At 41.9% G+C, this 19,807-nt stretch overlaps 1 protein-coding gene across 9 annotated transcripts in view; it reads left to right on the top strand.

The window, feature by feature from the left end:
- TBC1D31 (TBC1 domain family member 31) overlaps positions 1 to 19,807 on the top strand; it is a 68,708-nt gene that overhangs the window by 46,856 nt on the left and 2,045 nt on the right. For all 9 annotated transcript variants that reach the window (XM_082721748.1, XM_082721749.1, XM_082721755.1 and 6 more), the window contains 7 exons: positions 547 to 699; positions 1,675 to 1,810; positions 5,367 to 5,459; positions 10,430 to 10,570; positions 12,468 to 12,662; positions 14,423 to 14,561; positions 19,711 to 19,806. In XM_082721748.1, the coding sequence (XP_082577874.1) occupies positions 547 to 699; positions 1,675 to 1,810; positions 5,367 to 5,459; positions 10,430 to 10,570; positions 12,468 to 12,662; positions 14,423 to 14,561; positions 19,711 to 19,806 (953 nt within the window). The remainder of the gene's footprint in view (positions 1 to 546; positions 700 to 1,674; positions 1,811 to 5,366; positions 5,460 to 10,429; positions 10,571 to 12,467; positions 12,663 to 14,422; positions 14,562 to 19,710; position 19,807) is intronic.

Here is a 19,807-nt window from a genome sequence, read left to right as displayed (position 1 = left end):
GCCTTCGGCTCAGGTCATGATCTCAGGGTCCTGGGATCGAGGCCCGCATCTGGCTCTCTGCTCCACGGGGAGCCTGCTTCCTCCTCTCTCTCTCTCTCTCTCTCTCTCTCTGCCCACCTCTCTGCCTACTTATGCTCTTTGTCTGTCACATAAATAAATAAAATCTTAGAAAAAGAAATACAGAATTTTTTTATGAAAAGCACACGTAAATCACTAAGTATTTGTGTAAAATCAGAGTTTGAAGGCTGGGAATATCTTTAAGGATGTGTAATTCCTGCTTGTAGAAGTAAAACAATGACATTAATCAGGTGTACATTTTGTGTTTTGGTTGTTCTTGGACTTAAATTACTCACTTTTCTTTGCTTGAATTTCTTTGCTTTGCACTTTTTGGGACTTATATAGGACATCCTTTTCAGTGCTTTCTACAACTTTTATGAGATGAATATGAAAGCGAAAGGCAAATAGCAACTTACCTGTTCACAATCACGTACGCATACTGGGGCCCTGTCTGTGTCCGGATAGAATAGTAAGTTTTCCCTGCTGCAGGCAGATGGTTGAAGATATGCAAGCTGAGGTAGACCAGCAGAGAGCTGAAGACGAAGCTTGGTACCAAAAACAAGAACTGCTTCGTAAAGCTGAAGAAACGAGGAGAGAACTGCTCTTACAGGAGGAGGAGAAGATGATACAGCAAAGACAGAGGTGTGTGTGATCACTTTGAGAAAATCTGGACATGTGCGTTAGTTGAATAATTTTTACCTTCTTTCTTTTCTATATACATAGCATCACCCAGCTGTGGCATTTCCATTAAACAAAATTTAAGCTAGTAAAAAATCTGCATCTACCACACTTCAAAGAATTGGCTTATGGTGCAAGGTAATTCTGAAACTATGCTGAATATTCCTTTGCACTGATTATTTGGAAGTGAGACAAGTCTCATGTACCTTGGAGGATGTTATTGGAAACATTATTTTACAGTAGGCAGAAATGCTTTGTAATACAGTGCTGGATAAATCCCCTTTAGGGGAGCAGAATTTTTAGAATTGTGTTGTAAACTTACCTGTATGACTTGAAAATTGAAGCATAAAATGATTATCTCGTTTTGGATTTCACAATTTGGAGGACAGTATTTGGTGCTTATGTTAATAAGCAATTATTGCAATTAAAGCAATAAAATATGTTAATATAGCAAAATATAGCAAAAATATAGCAAAATATTTAAATTAAGATTATGGGATGAGCATGGAGACGAAGCCTAATTGTCAGGAAGCTCACTTCTGTGAGTGTTTACTGAGTTTTACTCTTGTTTGGATTTTTATGAAACTGATTTCTGTTGAGGGTAAAACACAACTACTGAACGGAGCATTAATTAGCCTTGTACTAAATAAAGATACAGGGTATTGATTGTACTGAAATGATCTGAGTAGACCTGTTAGAACTTTTAAATACGAAAAGAAGAGCCAGTTGGTGTGGACCCTTGTCCTTTCCACAAGGGCAGCCATAGGTACTTTCGCCCTGCATGTGTGATGCCATAGTCTCACCGGGGGGGCGGGGTTCGGGGAGGTGTGCCCTCGTCAGTGGTAGGTCCTTCACTGTTGTGAAACGTGTGACTTTTCCACTTACATCTCTATGGGGCAATGTGTCTATGTGTTCCTCTTGATGTATTTTGTATTTTAGACTTGCTTCTGTGAAAAGAGAGCTGAAAGTCAAGGAAATGCACTTACAAGATGCTACAAGAAGGCGCTTTCTCAAGATGCAGCAAGATCAGCGTGAAATGGAACTAAGACGACTGGACGACGAAATCGAGAGAAAGGTTTACAGTCCATGTCTTACCGCTCACACATTCGCTCCATTTACTCTCCTACCTGCAACTTCAGTGTCCTCGCTGGAATTCGCAGGGAACACCGGCTAGCCTCAGCCTTTCCTCTTCCCTTTCAAATTTCATTGATAGCTAGCCATTTTAGAAATGCCAAGAAAATGAGTCAGTTTGGCCGGTGTCCTTGGTGACTGTTTCTCTAAAAATAGAAGTATGAGTGAACCATTAACTGTGAAGTAGGGGAAATGCTCTTTTCTTATAAAAATTTGCACCTGGCCAGGATCAGAAAATTTCCATTATAAAATACATGGAGTCAAAAATGGACCTTCCTTACTTTTCTCTCATTTCATCCCCAAAATAAACTGAAAAAAATGATGATAACTTTTTTCTTTTTACGGCTGCATAGTATTCCATCGTGTAACTGTGTTATGGTTTATTTAGTGACTCTTTGCTGTGGGACATCAAGGTTGTCGGCAGTACTTTGCTATATGAGATGGTGCCAGGTTATACAGTCTGAGCGCAGATCTTTGAGGACCTGCACATGTCATTTTGTTGAGTACACTCCAAGATCTGCCAAATTGCTCTCCAAAAGTGAACCCACCAAAGTCATTATTTTAAGTGTATGTAGAAGGTTGCTTATACCCTAGTCAGTTCGGGAGTACATCAGTCTTAATATTTGCCAGTCTCATAGGTGGAAGTTGTGTATTTTAATTTGTCTTTTTTTTTCTTGCTGGTGAGGTTAAGTATCTCTCCGGTTACTTACCTTCCGTTTGTACAAGAACTGTAAATTGTATATCCATATCATTCGTCAGTTTTCTGTCACATTTTTTCTTACCAACTTACGTGGGCTGTTTGTGCCATTTGGGGCAGCAATATCCGTGGAAATATGATGTGAGCCACGTAGGCAGTTTTGTTTTCTCACAGCCATGTGTTAAAAATAAGGATACTAATTTTAATAGCATTTTGTTTAACTCAATGTATTTCCCAATTTTTTAAATACGTAATCAGTATAAAGACATCATGAGTGAGATGTTTTACGCTTTGCTTATACTAAATCTTGGAAATCTAGAGGTCAGTTTATACTTATAGTACACCTCAACTTTTACTCATCACTTTTTTTTACGGTTTATTTATTTTATAGAGGGAGTGTCAGTGGAGGTAGGGGCAGAGGGAGAGAATCACAAACGGAACCGCTGCTGAGCTCAGAGTCCCACACGGGGCTTAATCCCATGACCCTTGAGATCATGACCTGAGCCAAAAATCACGAGTCAGCCACCTAACCAACTGAGCCACCCAGGGTCCCCTGGTTTTTTGACTCTTTAAATGGTTGAAAGAACTCCAACAATAATAACTTCATGACATGAATATTACGTGGCATTTTTAAAAACATGAAATTCATATTTCAGTATCCATAAATACAGCTTTATTGGAACGGTCACACCCATTTGTTGATTAACAGAGTCATTTGCCAACTGATTTTTTATTCAGTGTTAAATTCCCGTGTATGTCTTATCTCCTCCTTAGCGCTGTCTGCTCCTAAGCCAGCAGCCCCCTGAGCGACAGCTTCGTCATCTCACTGCTGGGCCTCGTCCCCACTGTTAATCTGCCTCTTCTGCATTCTTTGCTCAGATGTGTCTCATCTCAAATAGACTTGGAGAATCGTATATTTCTTTCTGAACCCCTGCCACACCCCATCTTAACAGCGTATTTATTAGAATTGCATGGAATTTATAGACTAATTTAGGGAGTTTAAAACCTAGTTTTGGTAAAACACTGAGTATTTTTTCAGTCTTTGAAAGTATTTTGAATTCATTTGTATTAGAAATCTGTCATCTCTGCTACAGCACGAGATAATACTTTTTGTCTTGTTGAAAGCTGGTCAATTTTAAATCGGCTTTTGAAAGCTGTGATTCCTTTTCACAATCTCACTGAGTAAATGAGGCTGATAATTCATTATTCTAGAAAAGCATATGTTCTTCTCCCAGAGTAATACAGGCTTAGAACTCTGACCTCTTGATTCCGAACTCTTTGAGATAGAAGCATTTTTTTTTTTTTTTGGTCAAAGAATCCTGTAAAGTCCTTTCAGTTCGCGTGACCTGGCCTCTGCTTACCCTTCCAGCCTCCTGTCCTTCATCTCCCTATTCTGATAGTCAGCTCGGACCTGCTCCACTGCCAGAGCTTTTCTCCTCGCAGCGCAGGCACCAGCAGGAAGGCTGACACGCACGAGTCAGCGCACGCCCATTAGCGGTCAGCGGAGCTGAGCTGGGTTTGCCCTGGCGCTAAGCTGTGTGCGTGTCTAAAAATCCATAAGCAGAAGAGCTTCTCTCATTGAAAGTCCCGAACAGCATGATGAACGGTGCCAAACCTCTCCTCTGCCCACTGGCATTTTTATTATTCTCGTTTGGTGGACTTGAGCATCCTCACTTGGAGCTAGCCCGCTCTCCCAGTAACCTCCTTAAGTTGTACTGGTTGCCAGTCAGTGGTTTCTTTACTTCTCAGGTGTTTGTCCTTCTTGTGCATCCACTGTCTTTTCATCTTTACTTGTTGTTTCTCCAGAGATAGGTATTCAATCCTGTGATCTTTGATCTTTACAATGTCTGATACGTAACGGATGAAATAGTGCGCAGTCGTTATATGTGTGCTGAATAAATGAATGGCGTAAGATGGGGTTATAGTTTGTTTTGTTCTGTTCCTGAAACACGTGTCACTCCTACAAAATGGGGACTCTAGGCAGCCAAGTATTTAAGACCACTCCTAGGATTCTCTTGTCTACTTAAAGAGGGCCTTAGTTGAACCCTCTAGTGGAGAAGAGTGAGAAGCTTCCAAGTAATCAAAATTTGGAGAGTGGTGAACTTTAAATTAGCTGAGTCCAAGCAGAGCACCTTGAACTTGGAGTTACTAGTTGCCATACTGAAATTATTGAAGTATAGTCATTTAGGGGTGTCTAGGTGACTCGATTGACTGGGCAACATATTCTTGATTTCGGCTGGGTCATGATCTCGGGATCCTGAGACCGAGCCCCATGTCAGGCTCTGTGCTCAGTGGGGAGTCTGCTTGAGATTCTCTCTCTCCCTCTGCCCTTCCCCCTCACTCGCTCGCTTGCTCTCCAAGAAAATAAATAAATCTTTAAAAAGAATTTTCTTTAAGTAGAGTCATTTAATCGAAAAGAACATTAAATAATATCATATTTAATAAGAAACATTCTATATTTTTAACCACCACAAATTTAAATTGCTCAAGTTTTTCTAACTCATAATATTGGCTGAAACAGTGTGGTGAGAACTGCCATCTGTTCTCGCAGCCTGGGTAGATGAGCGTATGGTAATTGTACTTTCCTTTTTAGAAAATTAAGCTTTAACTTTAACTCAGTCTTTATTCCCAGATTCTACAGTGAATGTTAATAAGCCATCAATTACTCTGGTATCAAAAACCCAATACTTTTTATTTTAAATACTCCGAGTGGGTTGTTTAGATTACAAGATTACTAAATCTGTTGAAGAGATGTTATCTTGTATATTGTTTCTGGTGTTCACACTTTGTTGTTTGGCCGTAGGTACACATGAGAGATCAAGAAATTGCTACTACAGCGAAAGACCTGGAAATGAGACATCTGGAACTCGAATCACAAAAAAGACTTTATGAAAAGGTATAAATCACCTATTTGCAGCATGAGATAAGCAGGGCTTATACAAACTCTTTTTAGATTGTATTTATTCGTGACTTAATGTTCATCTCTTTTGGTTTTTGTGGGGTTTTTTTAAAGATTTTATTTATTTGACAGAGAGATCGCGAGTAGGCAGAGAAGCAGGCAGAGAAAGAGGGGAAGCATATTCCCTGCTGAGCGGAAAGCCTGATGCAGGGCTCGATCCCAGGACCAAAGCTTAACCCGCTGAGCCACCCCGGCTCCCCTGGTTTTTTTTTTTTTTTTTTTTTTTTTTTTTTTTTAAAGCAGAATATAGTGTCATCCAGGATTGTAAGGTAGCCAAAATGTCTGAACGTACAGTTTGTTGTAATTCTTTAATTCATGCTTCTCTTAGCGACTTAGTCTAGTGTCTGAGGTACCAGATGTAAGCCCCAGATTTTGCTTCATGATTTTCTACCAAGTTACTAAGTTTTCCTATATCCGTGTGATAGTGAGTACAAAATTAGCCCAGTACTTGATAAGGATCTTCGTAAGTAAGGTAAATCAGATAAGAGCTGTAAAGGACTTTAAATTTGAATCTGCTGCAAATAGATTATCAAGGACCTACATAGAATATATAATTTAGCTTCCACGATGCTGGAGAAAGGAATTTTGTTAATATAAATATTTATTATTTGGAAAAAGCATTTTGTTCTTCATTCATTTAACATGGAAACCATAAGTTTTCACTTCCTTCAGCCCTCTTTTAAAGTGAGACTTCGAAATTGGTGAGAACTGCAAATATGTAACAGGTAACAGATGATTGTTACTTACATTCAAAAAGATTTAAAACCTATGGCATCCTTTCATATCTGTAACACTTTTTAAGTTCCATACTGAAGGACTTCTAGAACTGAGCCAGCAATTTACACCGCAGCTCAGTCTCCTGTGATTTTGAATTAGATTCAATTCATTTGGACCAAACCTAAGATTACTTTTTACTGTCTTTTCTTTGGCAGAGGTAGGTGGTAGCCCCAATGGGGCATGGTGTCAGAATCAACAGAAAATTTGCAAGAAAAATACTAAGAATTTTCAAATAGGTTTCTCTCAGATTCTCAGGTATTAGCATGTTGGTAAATTGGCATTAACCTTCTCTGTCTCTGTATGTACCTGGACACATGTAGATACATTTTTTTTTCTGAACTTTTTAAGAGAAAGTTGCAAACCTGATGCCCCTTTCCCCCTAAATGCTTCAGCATATATTTCCTAAAACCAAGGCATCCTAATCACATGACCACAGAACAATGATCAAAATCATGAAATGAGCACATTATTGTTATCCAATGTATAAGCCTTATTCAGATATTATCAGTTGTGGTAAAACTGTCCTTTAGAGCAAAAGAAAATCTCAGATAATCTGTTTTCTCAGTTGTCATGTCTCTTTAGTCTCCTTTATGTTGGCCCCACTCCTGAGTCTGTCTTTGTATTTTATAACATTGATTTTTGAAGAATCCGGCCAGGTATTTTGTAGTGTTCCTCAGCATTTGTCTGTTGTTTCCTCACGGTAAGGTTCACCTTATGTGCTTTGGGCAGGAATGCCCCAGAAGCAATGCCGAGTTTCTTCCTGTGGATCATTATCATTTTTGCCCTCTTCTGAGGAAAGTATTTATTAAGCAAACAGGTTAGAGAAGACCAAGCCTGCTTAACAAAACTAACTTATAAATTCCTGAACATTATCAGGTTCGTTAGATTCAGATGTGCAACTCCTGGCTTTTTCATCAGTTTTAGTAATTAATACTTTATCTGCCAAACTTAGCTCTCAACATCAGTTTGATTAACTGCATCTATTTGTAAACAAATTATATCCCAGAAAACAGACAATATTGTGGTGACCTCTATCGAAAATATATGCCCAATATTCCATATATATCTAATTTGAATAAAAATTTTTTGAACAAAAGAAAAAAATGAAGCACAAACAAATAAGCACATACTGACCTCTGATCCAGATTCCATCCCCTTCCTCTCCTAGAACCCTGGTTTCAGCCTCTGTCTCCATCTCTCTTTCAGGCACATGTACCTTCTCCTTGGCCTAGGACCATCCTTGCCAAGACTGTGATGATTAAATGAGTTAATGTCTATATGTCAGTGACAGGAGACCCCAAGACTACCCTCTGGTTCAGTGATTTGCTAGAAGGACTCACAGATCTCAGGAAAAGCTGTTACACTCATGGTTATGGTTTATTACATCAAAGGGATACAGTATAAACTCAGGGAAGGTAGGGGGCGCCCGGCTGGCTCAGTCAGTGGAGCCCGTAACTCTTGATCTCGGGGTCATGAGTTTGAGCCCCGTGAGGGGTGTAGAGATTACTTAAACAGCAACAACGGAACGCCTCGGCAAAGGTAAAAGGCACATAGGGCAGAGCCCAGGAGAGACCAGCACAAGCTTCCCCTTGTCCTCTCCCAGTGGAGTCAAACGGCGCCTGATTTTGCCAGGAGAGACGCACGACAGCGCATGGCGAGTTTTGCCAACAGGCAGGCTCACTCGAGTCTCAACATCCGGGGTTTTATCAGGCGTCAGTCCCGCAGGCATGCAGGACGCACAATACTTACTTGCTCTGAGAGGTCAGGCTGATACGGTGCGTCCTGTGGCTCCTACCAGAAGTCTCGTGATTAGCACGAACTACCTGGCAGAGCCCAAGGGCCCAGGCCTACAAAGACACTCTTATCAGGCAGGGGAGTCAAGGGCTAATCTTTTCATTGGAATGTGCACCTCTTTATGGAGTAGCTAAAATTCTATATTCTGCGTTTCTTTTTTACTTAAATCCTTTTTGCAAATGACTACATATCTTGGTAGTTGTCATTCGTAATAGATATTAACGAACCGTAACTTATTTAAATGTTTTTTCTATTGTTGGATGTTTAAGTGGTTTACAGTTTGTGGCTATAAGCTTCTTCATACATATATCTTCTCTGCATATAATTGGAAAACATTTTTATTTTCCATTATGAAGGTAATTATGTTACCAGTAGATAATGAGAAAAGTGGAAATAAATCCCTAAATTGAGAAGTAACTACTGATATCATTAATAAGGATAAGTGAGATTATTTAGTACACACAATTGATATTTTGCTTTTTTAACTTAAATTTTCATGAATACTGTTTGCTCTCCTTCTCTTCAACCACGGTACTCATTAGCACTTCCATCCCCAGTCCCCTGACCCTGGCAACCACATATATACTGTCTTGATGGATTTGCCTATTCTGACATTTTGTTTAAATGAAATCATACAATGTATAGTCTTTTGTGCCTGGCGTCTTTCACATAGCATTTTGTGTTCAAGTTTTGTCCCTGTAGCGGTATGAGCGAGTACTTCCTTCCTTTTTGTGGCTGAATAATGTTCCATTGTAAGGATAAGACCACATTTTGTTTATCCAAATATCAATTGGTAGATATTTGGGGTGTTTCCACCTTTCGGCTCTGATGAGTTGTCCTGGTGGGAACATTCATGTACAACTTTTTGTTTGAACATGTATTTTCAGTTTTCTTATATTTGTACCTAGGAGCGTAGAATTCTAATTTCTCCACATCCTTGTGAACAATCGTTATAATCTGTCCTTTTGATTATCGCCGTTATGACTGAGCGTGAAGTGGTATCCTGTGGTTTTGATTTGCTTTTTTTCTAATGGTTAATGGTGCTAGTCCACGTGGTGATGCTTTCCTATGTTTATTGGAGTGCTATTTATTTATTTATTTATTTATTTATTGGCCATTCTTGTATCTTCTTTGGAGAACATGTGGTTAATGTCTACTCAGAGTACGTAGAGCCATACTTTGGGTTTTTAATATCTTGTGTAATTTTTTGTTGAAAACGGGATATTTAAATAGTGAAGTGTGGCAGTTCTGAAAATCAGATTCTCCCCCTTCCTCAGGGTTTTCTTGTCTCTTTACTTAGTGGCTTGTCTGAATTAATTCTGTAAAGATTAATTTAGGGAATGAAATTAAAGTCGTAACCAGACAGAGACTTCCATACTTGCCTTGAACCAGTAAGCTTCTAGTCTTGGCCGGTGGGCTCTGTGTGCATTACGTTGGGGCATGCCTTCAGTACTTAGCTCCGTAATTTACAGCTCTGTCTTACACTTTGCCTCCTGACCGTGCAGTACCTCAGTACACCAGACTGGACAGCTCAGGACCTTCTCGGATCTGAGCATTCACATAACCCTTGCTAAGTGCACAGCCTTACACATGCATATAGACTTTTAGGGTTCCAGGAATCTATCAGAGCTTTTCAAAGTCCCCTGCAGACATCTAATTCTCCAATTTTTCCTATAAAGCCTTTTGATTAACTTGTGGTTTGTATTGTGGTCCCCTACCTCAGGCAGCCAAGATACTCAGCAGTTTGCTCTGACGTTTTTTCAGCAAATGCCCCCAGGGAAAAGGCTGTTCAAAGGAGTGAGTTCTGAGGATAAATAAGGACAACCTTGGGAATGGGTTCTTCCAGAGCTACCGCATAGGTCAAATGGTGACAGTCATCTGGGAATGGGAGTTTTCTACTTTTCCAACTCCATTTTTCCCCCCTCCCATTGGCTGTCAGGCTACTGGTTTTCAAGCCTAATGAAGAGTTTAGGGGTGGGGTGAAACTTGGGATAGTGCTAGTTAAAAATGCCCTAAGGGTTACTCTTCTTACCAAGATTCAGCCATTTTTATGAGTAAATGCGCCCCAAATTGCTACAAGCCTTTAGTGAATTTCCGGAGTTCTGAAAAAGTTGGTCATTCCATGTTCTCAATACTTTTTAGGATGAGAGAATTTTCAGGGGTCCTTTCTTGTGTTTTCAGTGACGTCACTGCTGTTTACTTTTTACTTTGAAAATCAGGTAACAGTTTTTTATTTGTGTGTTAGTATTCTAGGGGAAAAAAGTGCCATTTTGTGTTCTAGCATTATTATATAGATTTGTGATTTTTTTTTTACAATTGATTTTTTTTTTTAACAGAATCTTACTAGAAATCAGGAAGCTGTTGCAAAAGAAATGAGAGAAGATGCAGATGCCTTTAGACGAAAAGTGGATCTTGAAGAACACATGTTTCATAAACTGATAGAAACAGATCAGACTCAAAACCAAAAAACTCAGAAGGTAAAAATATGGGAAATTTAGTATATATAGAGAGGGGGACATTTCCATCTGTCATCCTGTTATGAAGCATTTCTTTTCCCCTGCCCTGCCCCTCTGCTTCTGTCATCCTTTTAAAAGAAGAAATTCAAGATTAAACTTAAAACCTGCATTAATTGATTTCTTTGCTTCAGTGATCACAGTTCCTAGAATCTCACATTAGTTTTAGAGGTTACTCACACCACATGTGTCTTTTATACTCTCTGAGAATTTAAAGACTTAGGAGAAAATACAAGGGAAATGGTAACTTTAGAGGTACTGACCTACTATGTTACGTCTCAGAAATTGTCCCTGAGCAGATTAGTTGCAAAACATCAGGTCTTCGCTGGGTATATAAGCCAGCATTTCCAAAGTATATTCTGTAGAATATTAATAACTATTACTCAGTAAAATGGGGATGGCAAGTAAGTGTTGGAAGTGCTATTTATTTATTTATTTATTTATTATTTTTTATTTTTTTAAAAGATTTTATTTATTTATTTGACAGAGAGAAATTACAAGTACACTGAGAGGCAGGCAGAGAGAGAGAGAGAAGGAAGCAGGCTCCCTGTCGAGCAGAGAGCCCGATGTGGGACTCGATCCCAGGACCCTGAGATCATGACCTGAGCTGAAGGCAGCGGCTTAACCCACTGAGCCACCCAGGCGCCCTGGAAGTGCTATTTAAAGTTGAGTTTTTTCCCTGCCACATTTGAGGATATGGTACATTGTGACTCTTTAAGAAAATTTCCCAAACTTCCTTTCTAGAGTATCTGCGGAGCTCCCTTTCAGAAACGCTGGCTTAAGTGAATTGAAACAGAATGTGGGAACTTCAGGAAAGAACTTGCTCTGTTACCCAGTTAGCAAAATGCTAAATGGGTCTGCGGCCAGGCCTGGCCCTGGTCCAAAAGCCAGGAATAGTGTAAGATCTCCCTCCCTTCTGTTCAACCACAGTCCCTTAAGGGTTCCCCCCAGAATAGCCCACCATTTATTTTTCTTTGAAGGCTTTTGTCCAGTCTGTAAGAATGAGCTCTTCTGACTCCTTTTCAAAAGGTTGAAAGGGGGAGATTGTTCAATCTCACTCATTGCTTAGCCTCGAAATTCTCAACCTTGACTATGTATGCCTTAGAACCACCTTTGTGAAAGTTCCAGTATCCTTGGGGCGCCTGGGTGGTTCAGTGGGTTAAGCGTCCGCCTTGCACATAGACTTTTAGGGTTCCAGGAATCTATCAGAGTTTTTCAAAGTCCCCTGCAGACATCCAATTCTCCAACTTTTTCTATAAAGCCCTTTGATTAACTTGTGGTTTGCACTGTGGTTACGAGGTTATGATTCCAGGGTTCTGGGATCGAGCCCCGCATCGGGCTCCCTGCTCAGTGGGGAGCCTGCTTCTCCCTCTCCCTCTGCCTACTTCTCCCCCTGCTTGTTCTCCCTCTCTCTGTGTCAAATAAATAAATCTTCAAAAAAAAAAAGTTCCAATATCCTGCCACCCCAGGGATTGATATATTCGTTTGTGTTGGGTCCTGGACACCACAGTTTGCTTTAAACACTGTGAGGTGATTCTAATGTGCAACCAAGGTTACAAACCTTGGGGTGCTTGGGTGGCTCAGTCAGTTAAAGGTTGACTCTTGGTTTCAGCTCAGGTCCTGATCTCTTGGTCATGAGATCAAGCCCTGGCCTAGGCTCCGTACCGAGTCTGCTTAAGATTCTCCCCCTCTGCCCCTCCTGCTGCGACCTCTTTCTTTCTCTCTCTCTCCAATAAATAAATAAATCTTAAAGAAAAACAAAAAACAAAAAACCACCCTAGACACGTGGATGCATTGAACAGATATACTGTATTTTCTATATAGTCTGACCTTGTTTCTGAAATTTGCAAATATTTCTTAGTTAATTGAAGAAAATTTGGCAGAAGCTGAACAAGCGTGTCTGAATGCCGACTGGCGAATTGAGGCTCTACGTAAACAAAGATGTGATGATCTGCAGCGCCACGAGTGTTACCGGGAAGTGGCCAGACTCCTTCGGGAAAACAGAAGGACCGAAACAGAAGTAGTAGACGCGATGATGGGGGAGGAAGCTAGAAAGGTCAGAATCGTGTCACACATTTTTTTGTTACTCCTCATTTAAATTTTGAAAGTTTAGGGGCCCCTGGGTACTGGTTAAGCCTCTGCCTTCGGCTCAGGTCATGATCCCAGGGTCCTGGGATCGAGTCCCGCGTCTGGCTCTCTGCTCAGCAGGGAGCCTGCTTCCCCCTCTCTCTCTGCCTGCCTCTCTGCCTACTTGTGATCTCTCTCCATCAAATAAATAAATAAAATCTTAAAAAAAATTTTTTTTTGAAAGTTTACATAATCAAATGACAAAAATTAGAATTCTTTTCCTAAAGAAGAATGAAAGGATTTGAGGAGCCAACTAGGAGTTTATGTCCCGTCACACAGATGTCCCCTCCGGTTGATCCCATGAGCGTCTCTGGTGCCCACACGCTGCAGATCTTATCACGGACACGCAGACTTCCCTGAGGACACGGAAGAACTAGGGAGAGATCAGGAACCAGAGAACTGGGCCTAGTTCCTTCCTCTTCACGCTGCTCTGTTGTGTTGTCTCTCCCAAAAGCTTTTTTTTTTTTTTAAAGATTTTATTTATTTGACAGAGAGAAATCACAAGTAGATGGAGAGGCAGGCAGAGAGAGAGAGAGGAGGAAGCAGGCTCCCCGCTGAGCAGAGAGCCCGATGCGGGACTCGATCCCAGGACCCTGAGATCATGACCCAAGCCGAAGGCAGCGGCTTTACCCACTGAGCCACCCAGGTGCCCCTCTCCCAAAAGCTTTTTATAATGTATTTCCTTCAGGTCACTCTTCTTTTCATTTCCATGCTATCCCAGCTGAAGGACACGTGGCCCTGTCTGATCACACTTTGGGTCAAGGACAGGGAGCAGTGGGGGCGATGCCCACTGAGGCTCCCCAGGAAAGTCATGGTGGAGGCCCACGTCTTCGAGGATTCCTGACGTTGGCCCCCGACTGTGCCATGTCAGGTGTTGCTGGACGAGGGGGAGATGGTGTATTTGCGGGAGGGCTCAGAATCACTGTGAGGGCTTTTCCTGGTACACAGAGGTGCATCTTTGTATCTGCTGTCCCGGGTTCTAAAGCTTGACTACTGTGTGGCCTTGAAATCACTCAGACTCTCTCTCCTCCTCAGTAACAGGAAAGGACTGGATTTCTGTGGTCCTTCCTGGCCCTAACGATTCTTTAAGTTTTGTTATTTCATGCATTAGCATTTTTATAACATAAAAATTACATGTGTGTTTGGATGCAAGAGTTGTAGCATAGAACACCGACGAACTTAAGGAGCTGTAGGATATCTTAACTGCATTATTTGTGTTACCCTTGGGCTAATTTCAAGATAATCACTTTCTCACTTTAGGGAAAAGAAAGTCGGGGTTCATAGAAATTCCTCGATGTCCCTGTAGTCAGCACGTGTACTGGAGCTGGGCAGATTTTATTAAGGGATAGGTTCAAATTAAATAAGACAGTTGTCATGTATTTTAAAAACGAGCTTAATCCCACAAGATCTGACATGTATTCAAAGGACTTGTTATTTCAAAGACAGTGGGCTCCTGTCTGTGTGCCGTGTGGTCCGCTGACGTCCTCATGGGTGGCACGTGAGAAGTGCCTCTACCCTCGAGGTCCAAGGCAGGCACTCAGTTTACCCTAAAACCAAACAGATCCTGCGTGCCATGGCAATCCCAAAGGAAGTGGGGTAGAGAAGACAGATGGGGCTTATTCCACTGTCGAAACCGCCATGACCCCAACTTTTAGGTGATTTTTCTTTTCTTTCGTTTATTGTATTTAGTGGGAGGAAGCTAAAGAAAAAGACTTTCATTTGAAATCAGAAAAGAAAGCTTCGGCTCTCGCAGATGCATCCAGAAAGTGCTTTCTACAGAAAGAGACAAATGATGCTTTAGAACATGCCGGACATGCGTACAGGAAAGGTGAGTGTCCGTGAGTGCCTTTCTCTCCGTGCTGTCACAGACCCGTCACTGAGTGTGCTCTGCTGTTACAAGTCCCCAAGGTGTACGTCATTCACGTCAATGCTCAGCTAAAAGGTGACCACTAGTCGCCTTTTCATTGGTTGCTAGGACTTGTTTTTTGTTTGTTTGTTTGTTTGTATGTTTGTTTTTAAAAACTCCGATCAAGAAAACTCTCACCCACGCTGTGTAGTTCTGTTTTATTCCCTGGTTAACCTCCTTAATCTATGAGAATATGATTTGCTCCCAAAGCGCTTCTAGTTTCTTTTGGCAAAAATGTGTGCTTCGCTAACAGCTGGTCCTCAAAACAACAGCATAGCAAAGTAGCGCAAGCAGAGTCACTATAACTGTCAGGTTTTGGTGCCGGACTTGCAGTGGCATCAACTGTGAAAACCTAAATTACTTAGAATTCTTTAATCAAATGCAGTTACAATGAATTTTTATTTTACTACATTTTGCATCATTCCAGTCTTTTTTTTTTTTTTTTTTTTTACTGTATATGGATTAACCTTTTTTAGTAACAGTCTTACTGATAAATAATTCACATGCCATACGATTTTATGGTATTAAGTTGCCATATGTAAAAATACATATATATTCACGGAGTTGTGCAACCGTCACTGTAATCAATTCTAGAACGGTTTTAGTGCCCAGAAGGAACCCTCTATGCATTTGCGGTCACTCCCCATTTCCCCTCCCCTCTCTCCCAGCCCCTGGCCACCTCGGATCAACGTCCTGTCACTATAGATTTGAATGTTCAGGAAACATCGTATAAATGGAATCACATCCTCTGGTCTTTTGTGTCTGACTTCTTTCACGTGGCGCGACGTTCTGAGGCTCGTCCGGGCATCAGCGTGTCACCCATCTGATGGCCAGTGGTCCACTGCAGACACCTTCCACTCTGAAATTTATCCATTTGTCATCAGCTGATGAGCCCTGAGGCTGTGTCCACTTCTGGGCGTCTGTGAATAATGTCGCTGTGTGCCTGGCTTCTGTAATTCACACATTCAAAAAGTAGAAACGTAGGTTAGACGCCTTGGCATTGAATTACGCGTACTTCTGAAACTCGTCATTAGCTCTCAGGCTCTAGATTCGGGTCCCGCAGACCACCCCCAGGGAGGGAGGGAGGCGAAGTCACTCTGCACAAAGCAGGTATTTCCCAGTGGCTCCCAAGAGGCAGTAAGCAGGGGAGCTGCTGCCTGCGGGGGACCCTCTCACACTCCCCCCTCCTCTAGACAGAAACGATGCTTGAGGCTGTTAGAGAAGCTGTGGCTTTAGAAACAGGAAAAAGGAGGAAACTGCAGCAGAAGTTTCCCCTTCTGTCTTCAGTCACCTTCCCGCTGGGTCTTCCCACCGTGCAGCCTGTTTTTATAACTTTACTAAATTTCACCAATGAGAGATAATTTGGCTAATAATCATCCATTTTTCAAAAGGCAAAGGGCTACGGATTTGTCACTTTCTTAATCAGGGTGTATAAGTGAAATCAGTCATTTGCTCTTAACACTGGGAGATAATCAGCTGTAATTAGGAAAACGGCATTTTGATTTTTGATTGGCGGCGAGCGCCATTTGTTTGTGCCTCAGGGCCTAGAATGGAGGCACCAGGAAGTAGGAAACTGGTAAGAATCTGCCAGGGGCAGGTCATTTATTTAAAATTTTTAAAATGTCAGGGGGGCACCTGGGTGGCTCAGTCGGCTAAGTGTCTGACTGTTGATTTTGGCCCAGGTCATGATCTGGGGGTGCTGGGATCCAGCCCCGCAGTGGGCTCTGTGCTCAGTGGGGAGTCTGCCTGAGATTCTCCATCTCCCTCTGCCCTCCCCACACTCATGCTCTCCCCCAAATAAATCTTTTTAAAAAATAAATAAAAATTTTGCTTAGTGTCAAATTTTTATTACCAGTGAGGAAGAAATTCTTACTATTTTCTAGAAAACAGGATCTTCTGGACAATGTGAATGGCCCTTGCTACCCCTAAAATCCATGGTCCCTAAACTTAAATTGTAACTGAAAAGTCATGTCCTATAAAATGATATTAGCGCAGTTTTAAATGGACGAAGGATTTGAATATACCGTTCTCCAACGAAGGTACAAATGGCACAGTACACACATAAAAAGACGCTTAACCTCATCAGTCACTAGAGCCATACAAACCAAAAGCCACATGAGGGAAAAAAAATGTAAAAATACAAAAACAGAATGAGATACTAGCGTGACTGTAATCCAACACAGCGAGTGTTGACAAGGGTCCTAGAGAAAAGGGGATGGTGCTGCAGGTTGTGTGAAGTGGCAGCCACTTTGGGAAATAGTCCGGCAGGTTCTCAGAAGGTCAAACACGAAGTGGTCATGTGACCCGGCAGTTGTGTACCTGGGAGATGGGAAACATGTCCATATAAAAACCCATTCAGGAAAGTCGCAGCGTTGCTACCATAATAGCCGGGAAGTGTAAACAGCCTGGAGAGCCATCAGGCAAGGAATGGATCAACACGGAGCCACATGGTGAAAACTTAGTTGGTAATAAGAAGGAACTAAGTACTTATTTATGCTGGAAATTGGAGGAACTTTGAAATCTCTGTACTAAGTCAAAGGAACTAGACATCAAAGGACACATATCCTGTGATTTTATTCGTATGGAATGTGTAGAACAGGCAAATCCATAGACACAAAAAGTAGGTTAGCAGTCTCACAGGGTTGGGAGGGTGACTACTGATGGGGAGCTTGGGGTGACGGAAATGTTCTAGATTTAGTGGTGATGGTCGTGCAACTCTGAACACACTAAGAACACTGAACTGTACACTTTTAAGAGTGAATTTTATGGCATGTGGGTTCTATCTCAATGAAACTGTTACTTTAAAAGAAGACATGAGTACATGGCTGTTACCAGGTGGGGACCAGGTTTCTAATTACTGGGTCTTTTAAAAAAAAAAAAAAAAGGACAGGCCTGGAGCATCGGGGAGCACACTTCAGAGGGAGGATTTCACGGTGTGGTGTGGGATCCCAGACTAGGTGGCAGGAACTCTGAGTCCTAGTCCCAGCCTATGGTAAATGAACACAGGCGTTTAAGTAAAGTTGGCCAGAGTCATGGATTTATTCAGAATTGGTGACTGGTCTTCAGTTTCCTCATTTGTGAAATGACAACATTATAGACCAGGTAGTCTTTAATTTTGTTCCAGTGCACCATTTTCTAGCCTTTGATGGTTTGTGGGCCTCTCTGAGACTCTTCCCAGAAATATGCACATGCACATGCACATAGACACACAGAATTTTCCTTTATGATTCTTGTGGGTTCCCCAACCACAGCCTCCATGAACCCTGCTCATATAGGACAGAACTTGCTAGATGTAATTAATCAATGGAAGAAAGTTGCCTGCCATGGGGATTGTTAGACCAGCTGGAGAGAGCTCATGTACAGGATACTTAGAGATGTCACTGGAGAAGACAGAGGATAGGGACCTTCAGTGCCAGGCTCAGGAAGTGGGCCACGTCCTGTCTGCCACGCTGGCTATCCAGCAGAATGACCTGGAAACTCTACTGTTGGGCTCACCTCCTGGGTAAAGAACTTGGTGCCTGGGGTTAGAACGGAAGAATTTTAGTTTGTACCTTTTTAAAATTGTACTCTTAATACAAATTCAGCAAATAAATACTGATTTAAACTAATAAGAATCACCTTTGGGGCTTTAAAATACATTACATTAATAAGAATAAGTTGCAGTACAATAAGTACAGGAAAGAAACTTCTAATTTTTGCTTTATTCTTAATGTGTTCAAATGTGTTACTATTAGCATTTATTATTTTTTTGTAAATTGCAGATTTTTTAAAAAAACCCTTTTAAGGACCTCACCAACAGTGGATTACTTTGGCAGATCTAGGATAGGAACTAGGAAGCTGGATTTTTGTTTTAAAATTTTTCTGCTCAGCCAGTATTTGAAACACAGCTGTTGGCAGAGGGAACCATTCGGTGCTAGAAGAGAAGTGATGTTCACACCATGGCCCTTCCGGAAGAGGAAGTAAACAGCCAGGGGCAGGACGGCTTTTGGGGGACAGATGATAGACAAGGGACAGTGAGATCTCAAATGTGGAAAGATCTGGAGAACCAGTATCAGATCAGCTGTGTTTGTAGTGAATGCCGGTTATCCCGCCTCTGCCGGAATGTTCGGGGCTGGCGAGCTCCCTACCTGATTCCACTTCTGCCAGTATTTTATTTACAAGCTCTGCCTCGTAACGTAAAATTGAATATGCCTTTTTTTTTTTTTTTAAACTCCCTCATTAGAAACAGTTCTTTGGAGCAAACGCAGATTACTTGTACTACCTCTGCCACAGGACAGCCCTTCAGATGTTTGATGATGACTCTCACATCCCATGTCCTCACACCCGTTCAAATTAGTCATTTGGTAATCAGCCCCAAACAGTCTTAATGACTCATTGAGCTAAAACTGTGAGTTAAAACCATTAGCTGCAGCCCTAAGACCAGGGAAAAGGCATCTTAATAAGTCCCTGTAACTCAGTTTGGGCCTGACTCCTGGAAGCTCGGACCCTGTGATGGGAGTAGAAAGGAACAGTCAGGACTCTAGCTGGGCTGAAAAATAGAAAAAAGGACCTGGGTGTCTTCACTGAAAAGCCATAGGAGTTGGGGGAATGGTGAAAACATAGCCGAGGGACCAGTAAAACTTCTGAGATGAGAGTGATCAAGGAACAGGGGGAGGCACCCTGCTCCACTCGCGGTTCTGGAAGTTTGCAGGGGCAGCCTGCCTCTCGCTGGTTCTCCCGTGCTCTCTGTTGGCGCCATGAGGCCCTGCCCCCGCTGGTAGCTGCCAGGGGTGGGCCCTGGGGAGTTCTCATAATCTTGTCCAAGAAACATTTGGGATCTCTATCCCAAATAGTGGTTTGTTTGTTTGTTGGCTCTTTGTTTTAGCTAAAGGTGTTTTTAAAATATGTCACCGAAACTTCAGCTCATAACTGCCCTTGCCCTGCCCTTAGAATGGGGACAGTGCTCTTCCCAGAATAGAAATTGGGGACTTTTCATCTTTGGCAGATGTCATTTCCTGGGGACCATTTAGAATTCAGAAAGGCGCTCCACTCACTCCCAAACCTCTACTGCATCTCCTCCCTGTTACAACAGCAGCGTCCAGGGACCAAAACGGACAGGTCGCCTCCAGCTGTCTGCCTCGAACCTCACAGCTAAATGACATTTTGGAAATGGATTCTTCAACATGCAG

This window comes from Mustela nivalis, assembly GCF_964662115.1.
Source record: "Mustela nivalis genome assembly, chromosome: 2".
Lineage (NCBI taxonomy): Eukaryota > Metazoa > Chordata > Mammalia > Carnivora > Mustelidae > Mustela > Mustela nivalis.
Note: the sequence above shows the minus strand (reverse complement) of the source record. Positions and strands in the feature narration are given on the sequence as shown.